The 16,984-nt window shown below is 36.8% G+C and overlaps 1 protein-coding gene, 1 long non-coding RNA gene and 1 pseudogene across 4 annotated transcripts in view; 2 read left to right on the top strand and 1 right to left on the bottom strand.

The window, feature by feature from the left end:
* LOC148649273 (uncharacterized) overlaps window positions 1–8,541 on the bottom strand; it is a 40,587-nt gene extending 32,046 nt beyond the window's left edge. Inside the window, exons 1-2 of one of the 3 annotated variants that reach the window (XR_015926316.1) lie at window positions 8,353–8,501; window positions 7,157–7,550 (exon numbers count right to left, since the gene is read on the bottom strand). This is a non-coding gene — a long non-coding RNA (uncharacterized LOC148649273). Of the gene's footprint in view, window positions 1–5,967; window positions 7,551–8,352 lie in introns of those variants that run through there. The other 2 variants (XR_015926317.1, XR_015926315.1) reach the window with 2 other exon arrangements.
* cops8 (COP9 signalosome subunit 8) lies at window positions 1,605–16,146 on the top strand. Its single transcript, XM_088605691.1, has 7 exons — window positions 1,605–1,758; window positions 2,916–2,986; window positions 4,087–4,135; window positions 6,465–6,597; window positions 12,734–12,841; window positions 13,549–13,611; window positions 14,519–16,146. The coding sequence occupies exons 1-7, from the start codon at window positions 1,687–1,689 to the stop codon at window positions 14,596–14,598; spliced, it is 576 nt and encodes a 191-aa protein (XP_088461817.1). The 5' UTR covers window positions 1,605–1,686; the 3' UTR covers window positions 14,599–16,146.
* On the top strand, window positions 9,267–11,056 carry LOC148649272 (E3 ubiquitin-protein ligase TRIM63 pseudogene; annotated as a pseudogene).
* Window positions 16,147–16,984: the final 838 nt, after the last annotated feature.

Here is a 16,984-nt window from a genome sequence, read left to right as displayed (position 1 = left end):
CAAACGGCTCCGAGACTCCCTGTACCGTACCAGAGATTTTCCTCAGCGGTAAGATCGGAACAGTCCCTACCTCCGTGTCCCGGCTACCACGTTAAATAAGGAAAAAAGTTGCAACGCCGTGGTTCAGTGGAGCAAAACTCGGCTCACCCTGCATGGCTCTAATAACGACCGCAGAACAAGGAGTACTGATCCACCTCCTGGAACAGGAGAGCCAAGACTATGGTTTTCAATAACATTTTCACTCCTCAGTCAATAAGCAGGACGTTATAGAGCTGGAAAACGGACTGGTCATTTATGAATTTACTCTGGGTAATATACTGGGGTGTAAATAACAAAATACAATGATGTTTATTTGCATGTTTTATTTGAGGTTTTATTTGATCTCACCGCTTCCCTGAACAACGTGGATTGGCACTTATACATTTCTTTACACCTCTTTCGTCTGTCAAACGAAATCTTTAAAATCCCACGACATTACAATATCATGACGTTGCCGTGTTGGAACTACAGTATATGAAATATATATCTTCAATATAATAACGTTAGTCACATATAACACTTTCCCTCTTGATTGAAATATTTAAGATGTAAATATAGGTAGGAAAGGGTTTAGTGACCAGGTCTAGTGCAAATGATCACATTACTCCTATCCTGGAGTCCTTGCACTGGCTTCCGGTCAAATTCCGTGTAGACTTTGAAATCCTCAAGCTCACCTATAAGGGTCTGCATGGCTTGGCACCTCAGTATCTGTCCAAACTATTATCTCCCTACTCCCCACCTCGCAACCTTCGCTCTTCTAATTCTGCCCTCCTTACTGTCCCCCAAGCCTGTCTACATTGTATGGGTGACAGGGCCTTCTCCTGTTATGCCCCCAAGCTCTGGAACTCTCTCCCCAAGGATATCAGAGAGTCACCTTCTCTAAACTCCTTCAAATCCAGATTCAAAACCCTCTTCTTAAAGTAAAAAAACCTTTACTTAACTGGTTCCATTCTTCACCCCTCTGCTTTTCTTAGTACCACCATCCACGGTCTCCTCTCTATATATTTTAATTGTGTTTTATCTTGTGTATTCTTTTTATTTATTGTTGTTGTCATTCCATAAAGCGTTTTGAGAAGCCACATTTAAAGGCGCTTTATAAAATAAAGTTTATTATTATTATTATTATTATTATTATTATTATTATTATTATTATTATATTTTCATACCAGATTTTACGGTGGACTATCATGCGAAGTATCAATGATCTCCTGTACAACATTTAACAAATCAGTGCGTTTAACTTTCTTTTTTAAGGCCACAATCCGCTTTTTTAAAGCGAAATATTTGTATGGAGTGACATCTAGTGTTTCTTATTTCATTACATTCCTGTGAAACATCAGGTTTGCTTGACCAGAGAAAACGGATACATTCTAAAATGTTATTGCAATATAGGTTTTAATATTAGGATGTACAGAAGTATGATAAATACCTTAATTTGATTCATTATTTAATTCTGTACGAAAGTTCTCCTTCGGAAGATCTAGTTTACTGCACACGATAGTCTATTAAATACCACGCACGTAGTCTTCCCCTCCACTAGAGGTCGCCAGGAAAGTTTCTGCGCCGTAATAATATTATACGCCGCACTCTGTATCCCCGGAAAGGGAAGTGTTTTCATCTGTTACTGTTTGGGTTGGTTTTCCAAAAATGCCAGTGGCGGTGATCATGGGAGAGAATTACAACAAACTTCTGGAGCAGTGTGAAACCCAGGAGTTGGAGGTATATAGCCGATTCCCTAAAAACAAGGTTGTGTGTTCATTGCCAGCCAGGACCTGGTGTAGAGACGCCACAACCGTTCAGTAACATCCCGGACAGTGAACACAACGTGTTGCTGAAGCAGCCGGCTTGCAGTCCTCAATTACTCGGTTACCTAGGATGCTGTTGTTAGACCTCGGGTGGTTGTTTAAAGGCAGTGATCACACTAGGGAAATATTTTCCCGATGTTTCATATGTAAACTTCAGTATTTTTGGAATCAATGGTTCGCTGGTGCTGTGTCGCCTGTTCTATTCAAGTATACACGCATGTGTTTTATTGTCGTTTCCAGCTGTGTCGGGGGGGCAGAGCAGATCAGATCTCTATTTAGGACTAGAAGGCTGCTCCCTTGACCCAGGTGCCTCATACGAGTTGTGCACAGCTGTAAAAGTCTGCACCAGATTTGCTGGGGAGAAACCACGAGAATAGGAGAGCTTTCAGTCTGGGGTTGGGGGGTCACATAGCCACAGCCCGCTTAATCCTGCAGAAACTGGGGTAACCACGAAACTAGAGAACCGCTACAGTTGTAACAGCAACGTTTGTACGCAATGTCTGATGGTATTCATTTTATAAGTATTGATAACTGACGAATTTACTGACATAAATTGTTACCAGCACGAGAGTTGTTAAATAGTTGGCAGTTAGCTTGCAGGAGATTTTCTACGTGCTCTATTAATACCTTTGAGTTCTGATAGGCATTACTTTACTTGGTAATGTGTTTGCGGTATTCTCAAAGTGAAGGACAATGCAAGTATCTCTTACAATAAAAGATCGTCTAGTTTTGTTTGTTAGCTTAATCATTCTGGGATATTCAAATTCAGTAACTGAAAGCAAAAGTGATCATATCTCTTGAATATACATTACTGCTTTTTTGGATATGATGCTGAAATTCATTGTGGGGATGAATTTCTTTTCTCAATTCCAATTGCATCCAGTGAAACTAGTTTTTTTAAATGGTGGCATATTTGAATTTTTGCATGATTATGATAACAATTCCACATTTGCAAAGCATTCTGAAATCTTTAAATAAATATTTTTGTTAAAAGTTACATTTATTATTGCCATGTATTTTCTGTATTTTGTATATAATTAAAATTTAAAAAGTGCTTTGTTTTCTTTCAAGGCACCTGGTGGCATTGCGACTCCTCAAGTGTACGGGCAGCTGCTGGCCCTATATCTCCTGCACAATGACATGTGAGTTATAGCAGAGTACATGTTGTCATTCAGAATCTGCCACTCAGGATTTACTGTCATCAGAGCAGGGTGTAGGCTCAGTAAATGACATTGATGGGCTACTTTACTGTGCATTGTGTAGGCACACGGGCTACTTGTTCACAACTGTTATGGATCCTTAACTTTTCATAGTCAAAAATAAGTTTCGAAGTTACGAATCCCTTCATAATCTAATATAGGGCTAAAGCTCTCCCCTCTGAGTCCATCCAGACATCTTAATTGTGATGGCACAAATAGATAAATCTGTATTGTGTTGATTTGCCATGACAGATGATAAGAACAGCTAGGATTTTCTTCCATATGGAGTAGATTTTAATATTGGTAATCAGAGTTACAGGTGTAATAGATTTCTTCTTCCCCCTTATCAAAAGAAAAATCATAGGAACTTAGAAACATACAAGTTTATATGTAGATAGAACTGTTTTTATTGTTTGCATGAAGGTAATTGAGTTTCACATACAAAAAACATTTAACTTTAAGCATAACTAATATCTGCAAAGACAGACACGGGTTTATAGTCTGTTTCCCTGAAAATCCAGATGTCTGTGTCTTAAAGTTGTAATAGCAGAGCACAGTCAGTTCATCAAAGGTAATTACCTAGTCTCATCTAATGCAGCTTGAATGTTTTTGTGATAAAACACCATGCAGCACAGAAAACTGAACCATTGAAAGCACTAACAGCAAATGGCTTTAGCATAGTTTTACATGTTTTTTTTACATATGGCACTGGTTAAGTCTGTCATGGTGAAGCTGGTGATTTACCTAAAGCAACAGAAGCATTGCGCTTGTAAGCTTAGCTTTCTCGAGACCTACACGTTCATCCCTTAGGATAGGTATATAAATAAAAATTAAAAATGGGACAGAGCATCAAAGCTGTTGGTCCCGACTATTTAATTCTTGTGGGAGTCACAAAGCCTTTGTGCACCCACGTCTTTCCTGTGTGAAAAAGCCCTCAAGAGACATCAAAGCCAGTCTGGACTCACCACATGGAAAGGATATGGAAAGCAATGGTTTGCATTGTTCTGGAATTTGAGGAATGTCTGTCTGTGTTCTGTTTTTAGGAATAATGCCCGGTATCTTTGGAAGAGAATCCCACAAGCAATCAAATCTGTAAGTACTTACTAAACTTTATTTGTGATGTATTAAAGTAATTAAAAACTCATATATATTTAACATCAGCAGAAGACACATCTAACAGATAAGATTGTTTGGGTGTTTTTTAAAAGAAATCAATGGTCCTTGTTTTTGAAACCAGTTCTAAGTCTAGTTCAAGGCAAGTTTGCTTAGAAGTACACAATAAGCATTAACATTTTGACAGCAGTGAAGTGTAGATTGCAAAAGAAATGTGCCCACAGAGCCTCAGATTCTGTAATATCTAAGCCCTTATGTTTTATACTCCCTGGTTTGGAAAACGTTATGTACTGTTATACTTAAGGTATTTTTTTTTTAATTATTTTGCTTTGAATGAAACAGAATAGAATCAAAATGAGGAAATTAAAAATCTAGCTGCTGTGTTTTTAACACCCCTTCCAAAAAAAGAAAATTGATGGTTCTTGCAGAAGATATCTCCAAACTCTCGATCATTTTTAAGAACTATAATTTTAGTGCTAAGTATAGTCTTTGAATTGTTTTTTCCTTTGAAGTATAAAGATAAAAATAAGAGATAAAAGAATGCTGCACTCTTGAACTGGGATGATTGAATCATGAGAGATTTCATTATCTCTGCCATGTGTCTCTGGCCTGCAGTGACATTGACAGCTGACATTTAGAGCTGTTGGGAAACAGCTTAAGTAACCTGTTCCTGGGCTTCAGGGACATATAGAACTTTCTGTCTTTTTATAAGCTACACTCTGTTAATGTTTCTCTTTATCTGTCAGAAGTAAGCAGGACACAGCGTAAGATTCTGTATTTACCTCTCCTTTTCATTATTTTTACAACACCAAATTTGTTGTTGTTATTGAAGCGCCTTAGTGATTCTGTTGGGAAATTTCCCAAACAGTATATGTATATACTGTATATGAAGGCAAATTAGTGAACATTTAAACAGTTCTTATTTGGAGAATAGTTCAGCCCTGCTTTAGCACAAATTGTTGTTCGATCCAGTTGGAAGTAGAGTTCAGTTTAGTTGATTCCGCACATAAAAAAAATAAGTTTTAATTATTATACACTGCTTTTAAGTGTATAATCTTAGTGGTGCCCTTTGCATTGTTGTATAAGCTTAAGTGGGCTTTATACTCTGTTTTTACCATGATGTAGAACTGTGTATTTATACAATAGACTATAGTATATTGTTGGAGTTTTGTGTTTTTTTTATTTCCTTTAGTCATATTAACCAAGGACAACTATTAATGACATTATTTCATGCAGCACATGGTCCTGCCTTTAAAATGTATTTCAAAGAAATACAGAGCAAATTGTAAACAGTTCTGTATTTTTTAAGGCAGTTGAACATTCACAAGTCAAAAAAATATATATTGCATAAATAGTTTGAGCTTGTTGCAACTCCTGTGAGAAAAATTAATTTGCTTTATGCATCATATGCTTTTCTTGTGAAAAGTGTCATTATTTTTTAAATATGTTAGGAAGAAATGTTAAGTTTACAGTCCTTAGCCTGAGATTCTGGGACATGACATGTAATGTAGACAAGTGCAGTGTGCCCCATGCAGTTAGCAAAAATACAAGCTATAAATATAAACTAATAAGCACAGGCATTGGAAATACTTTTTTTGAGAAATTCAAAGGTGTTTGGTTTACGTCATATCATTTACATCTTCTATACAATGTGAAGAAACACAAAAAAAAGTCAGGATATATAATACAAAATGTAGTATTTAAATAAAGGGACATTATGCTAAAGTTGTTCGACGTACATTTTATGGAAAATATATTTCTGCTCTAGAATAAGTCAAGAGTGACACGATACATTCACAAACTCAAAGGAATGTCTTACAAGGATTTATTTCAGTGCCCATGTACACTTACAGTCCTTGGGACACTTCACAGGGTAAAAAGTCAAAATAACATTTTACAGAAATAAATATACAAATTAAAAATGTGGAAAAGGAGAAAAGGCAAACATAATTAAAACTCAACTAAACAGGCGAGTCTTTAAAACTGTAAAAGAGTTAACATTTCTCAGGTTGGCAGGGAGTGAGTTCTACAGTTGTGGAGCAAGTCCCCTGAAAACCCACACCCCTAAATGGTCTCCATTAAGACACCCATAGCAAACCCCACAACAATGGCATACGTCTGTGAGTGGACAGTTCCGCATATCTAACTTATGTTTCTGAGTATTAGGTACGTAACGACTATGTGTTGTAGTTGATAAGGTTTTAACGGGAGGAAACAATGTGCAAGAGAGAAACCATTCGAAAAGACAAATTGGTGGCAGTGGAGTAGCTGAACGAGAGTGAAAGTTTCTTCTTTTTGTCTCTTGCAGGCTAACCCTGAACTGGCTGCCATCTGGGGCGTGGGCCAGCGGATCTGGCAGAGGGACTTCCCAGGAATATACACAGCAATTGCTGCTCATCAGTGGTCTGAAACCATTCAGCCAGTCATGGAGGCTCTCAGAGGTACTTTCCCATTATTCTTATCTGGTGGCATGACTGCTGCAGCAGGCACTTAAATAATTAAGTCAGCCAGCCTGCTTAATCACCTGTTCTGAGATTTCACTTCGATATAGTTTTTTTGCTGTAAAGGCTCATTCCTGTTGCATATGTGTCTGCATTCATAAGTTAGTGACTTGGGTTTTGAACAGTTTTCATATTCTTTGGGATATTTTTTATATAAGGTCAACATTCACCAAAAGGAAAAATTAAAGCCTAAAATAATTGTGATGCCTGGTGATGAGGCATCACTATTACACAGTTTATTTGCATAGTTGGTAAACAATTATTAAATCTTTCTTAAAAAATAAGATGCAGTCATTTATATTTTAGATTTATTACAGACATTTTAGGACAAGAAACTTTCTTGTGCTACATGAAGAAAAGTAAACATAACGGGAAATATGTTACAGTTTATCTCCTGTTTGTGTTACTTTTCTTTAAAAAACTCAAGAAGAGATGTTATCTGAAAAATCCCCAAATAAGATTGTTTTTAGTCACCAGTTATTTGTTTTATTATACCCACCCTATTTGGAGTAACCAGTTGTGTGTTTTCCAAGTCTCAGCTTGTAGCTATGAACCCCACACGGGAGAATTAGGAGGTGTTGGCAATTTCCGTCAAGCCACTAGTTTTTAAACATGACACTTGCATCACAGCCTCGTACCAGAGGTGCAGCGCTGTTTGGGAGAGGGGAACAGCTCTTACCAACAGTGCCACGTGCCCAGGAAACTGCAGGGGTCTTTGAGTGAGTGAACGCTGGCTGAGTAATCCCACTTTACTCTCAGGGCACTTAGCTGACTGTGAGCCGGAGATTGAGGAATCACAGTTGGCTAGTGACTTGACCCAGGCTTGAACTTGTGATCACATGCTCAGCCTGTATTCAGGTGAGCTCCTTTACCAGTTGAGCCACTTGACAGTCCTTGAAAAAAGAAATTCCTTAGTTATTTATTTGTCTTTATGTCACACAAAAGGTCCTTTCAATCACATGTGATTAATATTAATTAAATATTATTAAATATTAATCAAACAAATAATTAGCTCTTTGTGCACAACTTCTGTCTGGGAATAGACCGGACGGTCAGTTATTTGACTTCTGCTGATGAATACATGTGTAATTGTACATCCACACGCCTACATTCAAAATACCCTGAGCATATTAACTTCAGTATTCTTAACATACTGACATGAAAATATCTCAATATTTAGAGGTTTTAAAATATCAGCTGGTTGAATTAAACAGTTTATAATGCTTTGTTGAATGGAAGTTACAATGATTACATGAACAGCTATGATTTTTAGAAAAATATATCTTAATTTAAATAATCTTCAATTAACATCCACCTTAAAATGTGCAGGTTATAGGTATATTATTATGGACCATTTCTAATGCTAATTATTAATGTTATGTTGTAAATGGTTACCTCTACGGCTTTTGTATCTTTAAGAAACAGAAGTTCAGAAAATGTTAAATGAACCTTACCTTTTTCTGTTTGAATATGTGCTGTCTTTCATAAACTTTAAACCAGATATATCCTAAAGTAAATCCCATTTTCAAGATTAAAACAGATTTTGGTGATTGTTGTATAATAATTAAGAAAAAATAATTCACAACAAAATATTAATTAATTAACAAGTATAAATGATCACTCAACATATAAAGTGCAATATATTAACTTGAATGCACAGAACACAAGATTTGATTAATTCTGAAGACAGCTTACCATTGAGCAGCAGGAGTAGAAGACTGAACAAGTTAGATCAGGCTTCTTCTGCCCAGAAACATGCTGTATTGATCCCTCTCCCTCCAAAGTAAACTGATATTATGCCATCCAACATTGCTTAATACATTTGTGTCTTGTTATAAGTGGCTTGTCATTTGACACTAGTTACTTTTAGTAGTCAAGTCATAACAGCACATACTGAACCTTCATAATAAACTTGCACAAGGGTTGTGTGCAACCAAATACTCTGAGGAAGAAGTGTGAGTTTGAGCACATGACTGATTATTTATGTTGTGGCAAATAACCACAAAAACCTATTTATGTATTTATTTTTGGGTGTTTTTTTAAATGTCCCCACTTCTAAAAGGAACCTGAAATTGAATTTGCTTTAAAATAATTGTTCACAGTTGTTTTTTTGTTAATCTTGGAGCATCCAGAGAAATCTGATGTACAATGGGAAGCATCATTGCCTTATTGCATAGGCTGCATCATTACATATTATTTAAATATATGTACAATTATATATTTTTAATATCTTAGGTTTTATTATTTCTTTAGTTCTATCAACTGCATGTGTTGGGACATACACATGTACTGTATATATGTCAATCTCAACAAACATAAAGAACATTTTGTTTGAGAGTTGATGTGACATCCTGTTTGTTGGCAACAGAAAATGTCTTGTGAGGTATGATGAAACTGGTAAGTCAAAGTCAAATCCTTGTCACATGAGGCCTGTTTGTTACATTAAATTTGTCCTTACTGTTTTCCTCCTCTGCAGAGGAGCAAAGCATAGGGGGTGTCATCGTGTTGATACAATTTCTCCGAACCTAAACTCATAAACAAGCTTGGAGGAATCCAGAACATGGGGATCGTATGTCCCTATGCAGCAGGCAGTATAAATATAGCAGGCTTTTCTGTGCTTGGACAGATCACAACGAACTTTGCAGAGATCGACAGCAGCTACCGCAACAGTTTCAGATAGCTCAGAGAGAGAAGAAGCTTGTCTGGTTCAGCTCAGAACTATCATAACAGGGAATATATAAAGGAGTTTTGAGACCGAGCTCGTAATGGATATCAAAGCCGACCATATCATCACATCTTCGAGTCCGATGGAGAGCTTAGAAAAGCAGCTGAGTTGCCCCATCTGTTTGGAAATGTTCACCAAGCCTGTGGTGATTCTGCCTTGCCAACATAACCTTTGCAGGGGCTGTGCCAACGACCTCTACGACGCAAACAACCCCTACCACTATTCCGGTGGGATATTCCGCTGTCCCACTTGCAGATTTGAGGTTGTCCTGGATCGTCATGGGGTCTACGGGCTTCAGAGAAACCTCCTGGTTGAAAACATCATTGACATTTACAAGCAGCAGCTAGTGAGCACTCCCGAGGCTCCACTCAAGACCAAGAAAGTTGCCGAGCTCATGTGCCAGGAGCATGAAGACGAGAAGATCAACATCTACTGTGTCACTTGCCAGGTACCTACCTGCTCCATGTGCAAAGTGTTTGGGGCACACAAGGACTGTGAGGTGTCGCCCCTGCAGAACATATACCAGACGCAGAAGAGTGAGCTGAGTAACTCTGTGGACCTGCTGATGGCTGGGAATAACTGTCTGCAAGCTGTCATGAACCAGTTGGAAGACACCTGCAAGGCCATTGAGGAGAATGGGCTGCGGCACAAGCAGACCCTGGTTGAGAAGTTCGATCTGCTGTATGCAATTTTGGAGGAGAAGAAAGGTGAGCTGCTGGAGAAGATAGGGCAGGAGCAGGAGCAGAAGGTGAATCACCTGCATTCTCTGGCCCAGCAGTACACAGCGCAGCTTGAAACAGGCAGCAAACTGGTGGAAACTGCAATCCAGACCATGGACAACAGCAATGTGACCGAATTTCTTTTTGCAGCCAAAGAGCTCATCACCAAGACCAGAGAAGCAGCTAAATCATGTCTAGCACAAAAGCCGGAACCAGGATTCGAGAAGATGGACAATTTTACGTTGGTCACAGATCATGCCCAGGCCATCCTTAAAAATATGGACTTTGGAACAGAGGAAAGTGAGGAGTATGAAGATGCAGAAGAGGAGGAGGAGGAGGAAGAAGAGGAGGAATAAACATTAATTAAAAATAACATTGTTGAATATCAATGACAAGGCGAAGGAAAAACTGACAAGCTATAGTTTGTGCAGGGGTCAAAAACAAGTCAGGGTTCTACTTTCTTTGAAAAATGTGAAAAAAGTATATGACAGGAGTAGTTTCTTGGACCCCAGCACTAGCAGATTGGTGCTGTGAATCTACTCTGTAAATAGCTATAAAAGATTTTTTTGTTTGATTTACAGACGGCACAAGTGCTGTGTGTGAAAAGAATACAACTTTGTTTTTTTTACTAATGCAAGATGAAACTTTGTATTTATTTTCCTTTTTTTACTTTTGTATTTTGTTGTTGGTTTTAAAATGAGATCTTTAGTATTATAGTGTCATAAAGATTCTCCTGTTATTCCTTTAAACGTAGGGACTGTTCATTTTGTTAGTTTAGCTGAAATCCACACTGGATAAAATGAAATTAGCGATCATCTTTAGGTGGTGTTTCCACAACACTGTTATATATTGAAGTTAACTGAAAACAACGTACTTGAAGTAATAGTGCAGAGAGATTTTGTCGTTTGGAAATAAACCTTGTATATATCTAGTGAAATAAAATTGTTTAAAAGTATATACAGTATTTGTGGTTCTTGGTATTTTGAGCTTGGTCCAGTTTAACCTTACTTCCTGTTGTACTGAAAAACCAAACAATTTTTAAATGAGCAGAATGAACCCTGGAACCGATCACAGAGGAGTCATAATTATACCACTGACCCAGTAGCTGCTCTTGACAATTACAGCACCTGTCTACTCATGAGGTAGCTTAGCACTTATGATTTGTTGGCAAACCGTAATACATTTCTTTGGCAGGTTGTTAAAGTAACTACTGGAAATCGTCTAGAAACCTTTATCATTGAAGCAAGTAAAAGCAATCTGATAGAATTATGTCATCTGTCTGAATTAGTCACTTCAGCCTCAGACTCCAGAGAAAACACTGTAATATTAGTATTGGTTACAGTTTTGATGCTACAGTAACAGAGGGGTTCAACTGTCTTCAGGGGCTTGGAAACAGATGACAGATGAGTGGTCTAAATGTGGACCAATCCTAAAAGTGTCTTTATACAGTAAATATCAATGTGGGTCAGCCCACCATCACCTCATAGAAACAGAAAATTGAACTCTATAATGGCCAAGACGAGTGGAGGTATTTTATGTGGTGTAAAAATATATGAAATGAAAATAAGACAGATGTGTATGGAATGTCCATTTGTAACAGTAGTTTAAAGGACAGTAATGACGTCTCTAATAATAATAGATTTTATCTGTATCTGGGTTCCAACAAATAAGTACTAGAATCTGAGAAATAACAGCCATGACCTGAATAGTTTAAGACCACACCAGCTCATTGAAGCACCAGGATTTAATCAAATTAATTAAACCTTTTTTCTTCTAACTACGTTATGTCATGTCAGTGTTTTATAACAGTAACTAATAACTTTTAAGGGAAATCTCGAATTTTGGCCAAATGGCATTAATTTTCAATTTTCATTAAAAAACAAAAACGTGGAAGGAACAAAACATTTTTGCAAAGTTCAGTTCCATTTCAGGTTTGTATCTGTATCCAGGTGTCATAGGTTATTGTCTCTCCATTTTATTGTTGCTATTAATATCTTTAATGTCGCTATGAGGTGGTGTTTTGTATTGGCTCATGGAAGGGTTGCTATACAGTGAAAAGAAGTGGTGTGAGTCAGCGTAATTACTTGCAAATGTTGTGAAGAATTTATGTCTGGATTAAATCAAAACTGTGACCTCCCCAACAGTCTCGGATTACTAACCTAGTACATCATTATGTGTAGTGAAGGTTGCCGTAGGTTAAAAAGATAAATCTGCTGGCAAAAAAAAAACCTGCCCTGAAGTTCTAGGTTTATCATTTACGATAGGTGGATGTGTCATATTTTTAAATCAAAGTAGGTCTTATCTAAATGCTGTTTTTTAAGTTTTTGCGCAGAATCAGATGCCTTTATAACTTTCTAGAAAAAATATAGTCAACCGTTTTTATTTTGTTGCATCTGATTTTTAAAGGGTTGTGGAAGTGTGGAACAAGCTATTCGGCCATGCTGTTGAAAGAAATACCCTGGTTTTTTTGAGAAAATGACTGGAAGTCCTTGGACCAATCAACTGCTAGTTAATTAACTCTCCTTTTCATTTGTAATCATTCTAATATCCTAAAGTTTGATACCCAAGCCACAATCATCATGCCACCCCTTTTCCCCATCTCCTTCATTGTTCCTGTCCTTTTTTTCTGCAGAGGCAACACGGAGGAGGGCCCTTGGTCTGGTGGCTCAGGCTTACACCTCAATCACAGCTGACGATTTTGCTGCTTTTGTGGGGTATACAGTGGAAGAAGCTGTAAAGGGTAATCCTGCTCTCTATATGTAACTCCAGGCTTTCGGTCATCAAGGATTTGGATAGCTGTCAGACTTCCCGTGGTAGCTAATTTTGTCTAAGATCAGTCCTACACTGTAAGAAGCCAATTGGATACAGTAGATTTTTGATACATAAGTGGCCCATTAAATAAATTATGGGTGAGGTTAAATCTCTTTTTGAATCTGATTGTGCAATTTTTTTTAGAAGTAAGGAAAAGGAGATGAATCATCTCAAACAAACCATTTTCAAATACCAAACTTAACGTTTGAAAGCAATAACTTAAAAAAAGAAAATATGCTTTTGCATATTAAAGGATTAGATATAAAGGATTAAATACCTTATCTCAAAGGCAAGCATTTTCTTAACTCAACGTTTCAATTTTCTTTGATTAAAAAGTGTTTGAACATTACAAATATGAAGACTTTTCTGATTAATTGTAATTAAACAGACCACACATTAGGTAAAAAGCTTCATGTGGTTAAACTGAAGCAGAAGTTTGTGGTTTGGTGTACATCCTGTAGCATGTTTGCACTTTTTCTGGTTTAAAGATCAAGTGAGGGTAACCAAAATTATAAGGAGGAATCCATATTCTTAACTTTAGAGGCTTTTGTGATTTCAGGATAACTTAGTATCTTTGTTTAAAACATGGTTTTAAGTTGCTAGTTATTTGCTTGGACCTTCCAATGTATTTTTCAGGAGTTGTGAGTCAAGGATGGCAGGCGGACCCCAACACCAGGATGGTAATGCCACAGAAACCAGGTAGGAGGAGCTGTTACTCTTCACACACAAAATACTGTTGTTTATTGGTAGCCTTTGCTGCTGCTTCAGTGTTTACCAGCTCATTTTTGTGTGGCTTTTTACCCGTTTCCATTAGGTTTGGAAAGAGTGCTGTTTTTTATTTTAAAACAACAGATATGTGAAATGTCTTCCAAGATTTTAAATTATAAACATTCAGTTGCTTTGGGCAAGAGGAAAACCTCACTGAGCTATGAATGCAACACAAATAGCAGTTTATTTATTGCAGAATAGTACAGAGTTTTCTCCAACCTTCATAAGTATTGCTGTTATTTGATTTTTCTGGATAATTTAAAGCCCTAACATTAAGTATATCAAGTGTTTCGTGTGCAGAATTTCCTCTAACACCAAATTCTTAGCCCTTCGAAATTTCTGACGTAATTTCTTCACTATTCTTTGCAGACCATATACATACTAGATACACTGTAACTGCACCTTCAATTTTTTAAATATGAAATGTATTGCTCTTTGTCATTGCTTCTGCATCTTCCAAATGTAAATGCAACTCTTGCCAAACTACTAAACAATCAAAGTATGAAATTCAGTATTGAGAAATCCTAGCATTACATTTTTTTTAAAACCTCTGAAACACATTCCTGGTGCTCTGTATTTTGTCTGTAGATTTATAGTAATTTGATAGTCACTTCTGAGGAAGTGTGAAAAAGTAAAAGTATCCCAAAATTGTTTTAATTCTATCAAGGTTTCACACAGTACAGGTGCATAAGGATTGCACAGATTAAGTTTGAGCATTGTATTCGTGGGGCCATCCTGTGTCCTGTCAAAGATCTGTGCATTGTTGTGTGGGATGGCCATAATGCTGAAGAGGGGTGGTATAAAATGGCGTTCTCTCTTCTCTTTTGTCTGTTTGCAGATCCTCCCCCAGTTTCCCTCGTTCCTAACGAGCAGCAGTTGGCTAGACTCACTGACTACGTGGCCTTCCTTGAGAACTGATAAATCCTGAGCCTGTACATTCAACAACAGGCAGACCCTCAGTGAAGTGGACAGTAAAGTGAGGGAATCCCATTTTCCTGGATAACTGTGCTCCAGTTTCGTTTTATCCCAACATAACACGATACGCATGTTTTACATCAAAGGCCCCACTCTCCAGGAATAGCTGTCTTTCTTATACAGATCTTAAAATGAAGAAAAAAATCAGCCTTCAAATATATCTCCAAGCTGTTTGGTGTGCCAATTCTACATATATTTGTGTGTGAATGAACAGATGTCCTTTGAGAGTTCTGAAAACCCCTGTTTGGAAGAAACTATTTCATCACTTCTTCTCTTGTTTTTATTACAAACCATTTCATTGGTGATCGTTTCTCTCAGTTTGGCATGCCGTGCAGTTTCTGTTACTAAAGTGGAAGACGGTTTCTAAGGAAACTCTGACATCTGTGTACATTGACTTACAAAACTCACATGTGCACATGGTAAGTTAAATATAGACTGCATGCCTTGGCTCACATGAAAGAATAACAGGAGTCTCAAGTGGCAGAATTAACAAATGCACATTTTTTTTCTAGAGTATCCTAAGCAATTAGTATGTCATATTGTCTTTGTGCGTCTTCAAATGCCCTTAACTGTTCAGAATTCACCCTTATGAAGTCCATCTTCCATTGACTAGCTTAATTTAGAAATGTAACTGTATTGCTTGTAAATATGTATAATGCATAGCACTACCTGATGAGGTCCTAGTCATAAAGCCACACACATGAAGAACTTTAAAATGTCTTTTTGGTTATGATTAGAACAATTTTAACACATTGGTAAATAATTGATACATCTTCACAAAAGGTTTTGAAAACGGCATTTAAACTGTGATTGCTGTAGGGAGTATCTGTATGGTCTTGGTTGAGGTTTTAAAGTTGAGGTTTTGTTAAATCTTAACACGGGTGCATTTCCAAAGAATGTCAATTTTGTAGCTCTCACAAGTACAGTTTATTGAGGAACAAGTGGCTGCTGTGTTAAAAAGTTTGAACATAATTTCAGAAAATACTCTTAACCTTTTTTTTTATAAACAGTTATAGCTTGTTGGGAATGTTTTCTGTTTAGTAACAGAATTGAGATTTTGAAAATTTGAAGTTAGTGATTTGTTTTTTTCATTTTTTAAAAAGCTTCAAGGGACTATACAGTATTGGCATCTTTCGAAATAAGAACTCTACAAAATGTGGAAAATTAAGCCTGTAATTCTTAAAAAAACTAGTTTGTTACATTTCTTATTGTTTTAAGACTTGTCTGTGAAGCAGTCTTAAAATTGCCTCGGCACTTCCTGTTTACATTACTCTCCCTTGAAGATTAAAGGCCTGTTATTTAAAAAACTGAACTCCATATGATTTTCACTTTAAAATAAATATGGTTTCTATTACATTTGTGCATATTTGTATTACAATGTGCAAACATTAATTGGCTTCAGTTCCCTCTTAACATGCAATAGCTTTTAATATTGTTTGTCTGTAAGCAATGTGCTGAACAAGCCAATGAAATAAAATGCAACCCACAGACCATCCCGTGTGACAATTATTAAAAAATGCTCTATTTCCGAATCATCTGATTCAATTTTTCACCATGAATTGGGCAATCTTAAAATATTTACAGACCAGAAAAGAGCTTTATATTTGATAGCAAATACTGTATCTTCACAGTTGTTTTCATATTTAAACAAGAAATGGATAACCTTGTAACTATTGGAAACAGCTCATTCACATTGGAATTTGTGTAGTTGCTGTTCATTGTTCTGTATCAGTTGGGATATAGACATAGATGGTTGTAATTGAACTGCCTCAGAAAATAAAAGTTAAATGCTGTTTTAATCGTCCAATACAATAGTTTTAGCATATTTATATATACAGTATATAACAAGGCAATGCTTTTCTTGACTGAGGTTAAACAGCACTATCACAACTTTATAATCACTACACAACACGATAGAAGAACTTGCATAATCCTTTGCAATCATTTATACATATAAAATGAGACTTTTTTTAATGGTTCATAAGACATTTTGACCCGAAAAGAAATAGCTGAACCTGGGGTTCAGATTCATCAGGTAAAAATAATGGAAAATGCCATTAAGAGACTTGAGAGTCACAGGGATTCGGATGCCACATTAGTAGTCCCGTTACATTTGATGTGACATTTTATTGTGTTATATGGTTTTTATTCTTGTTGTTTTATCGTGCTGTGTAGTGTTTCTAAAGGAGTTTCAATGACTTTCAGTCTCATTCAAGCAACTTGTTACTGTATGGTATTGGTATGTTACTGTACTCTTTCTGGTGATTTCATCCATTATGACATTTAGAGATTGTCCACTAGAGACAAATCTTTGCATACCCAGTCAGCT

Source organism: Lepisosteus platostomus, chromosome 14, assembly GCF_059453375.1.
Source record: "Lepisosteus platostomus isolate fLepPlt1 chromosome 14, fLepPlt1.hap1, whole genome shotgun sequence".
NCBI lineage: Eukaryota > Metazoa > Chordata > Actinopteri > Semionotiformes > Lepisosteidae > Lepisosteus > Lepisosteus platostomus.
This window is presented reverse-complemented; position numbering and strand designations above follow the sequence as displayed.

What these genes read in the sequence shown, in the direction of transcription:
- cops8 (XM_088605691.1), top strand. Translation starts at nt 1,687, where the DNA reads ATGCCAGTGGCGGTGATCATGGGAGAGAATTACAACAAACTTCTGGAG. An exon ending in TCCCACAAGCAATCAAATCT is followed by an intron (nt 4,136 to 6,464) that starts GTAAGTACTTAC and finishes TGTCTCTTGCAG; the next exon opens with GCTAACCCTGAACTGGCTGC. An exon ending in AGTGGAAGAAGCTGTAAAGG is followed by an intron (nt 12,842 to 13,548) that starts GTAATCCTGCTC and finishes TGTATTTTTCAG; the next exon opens with GAGTTGTGAGTCAAGGATGG.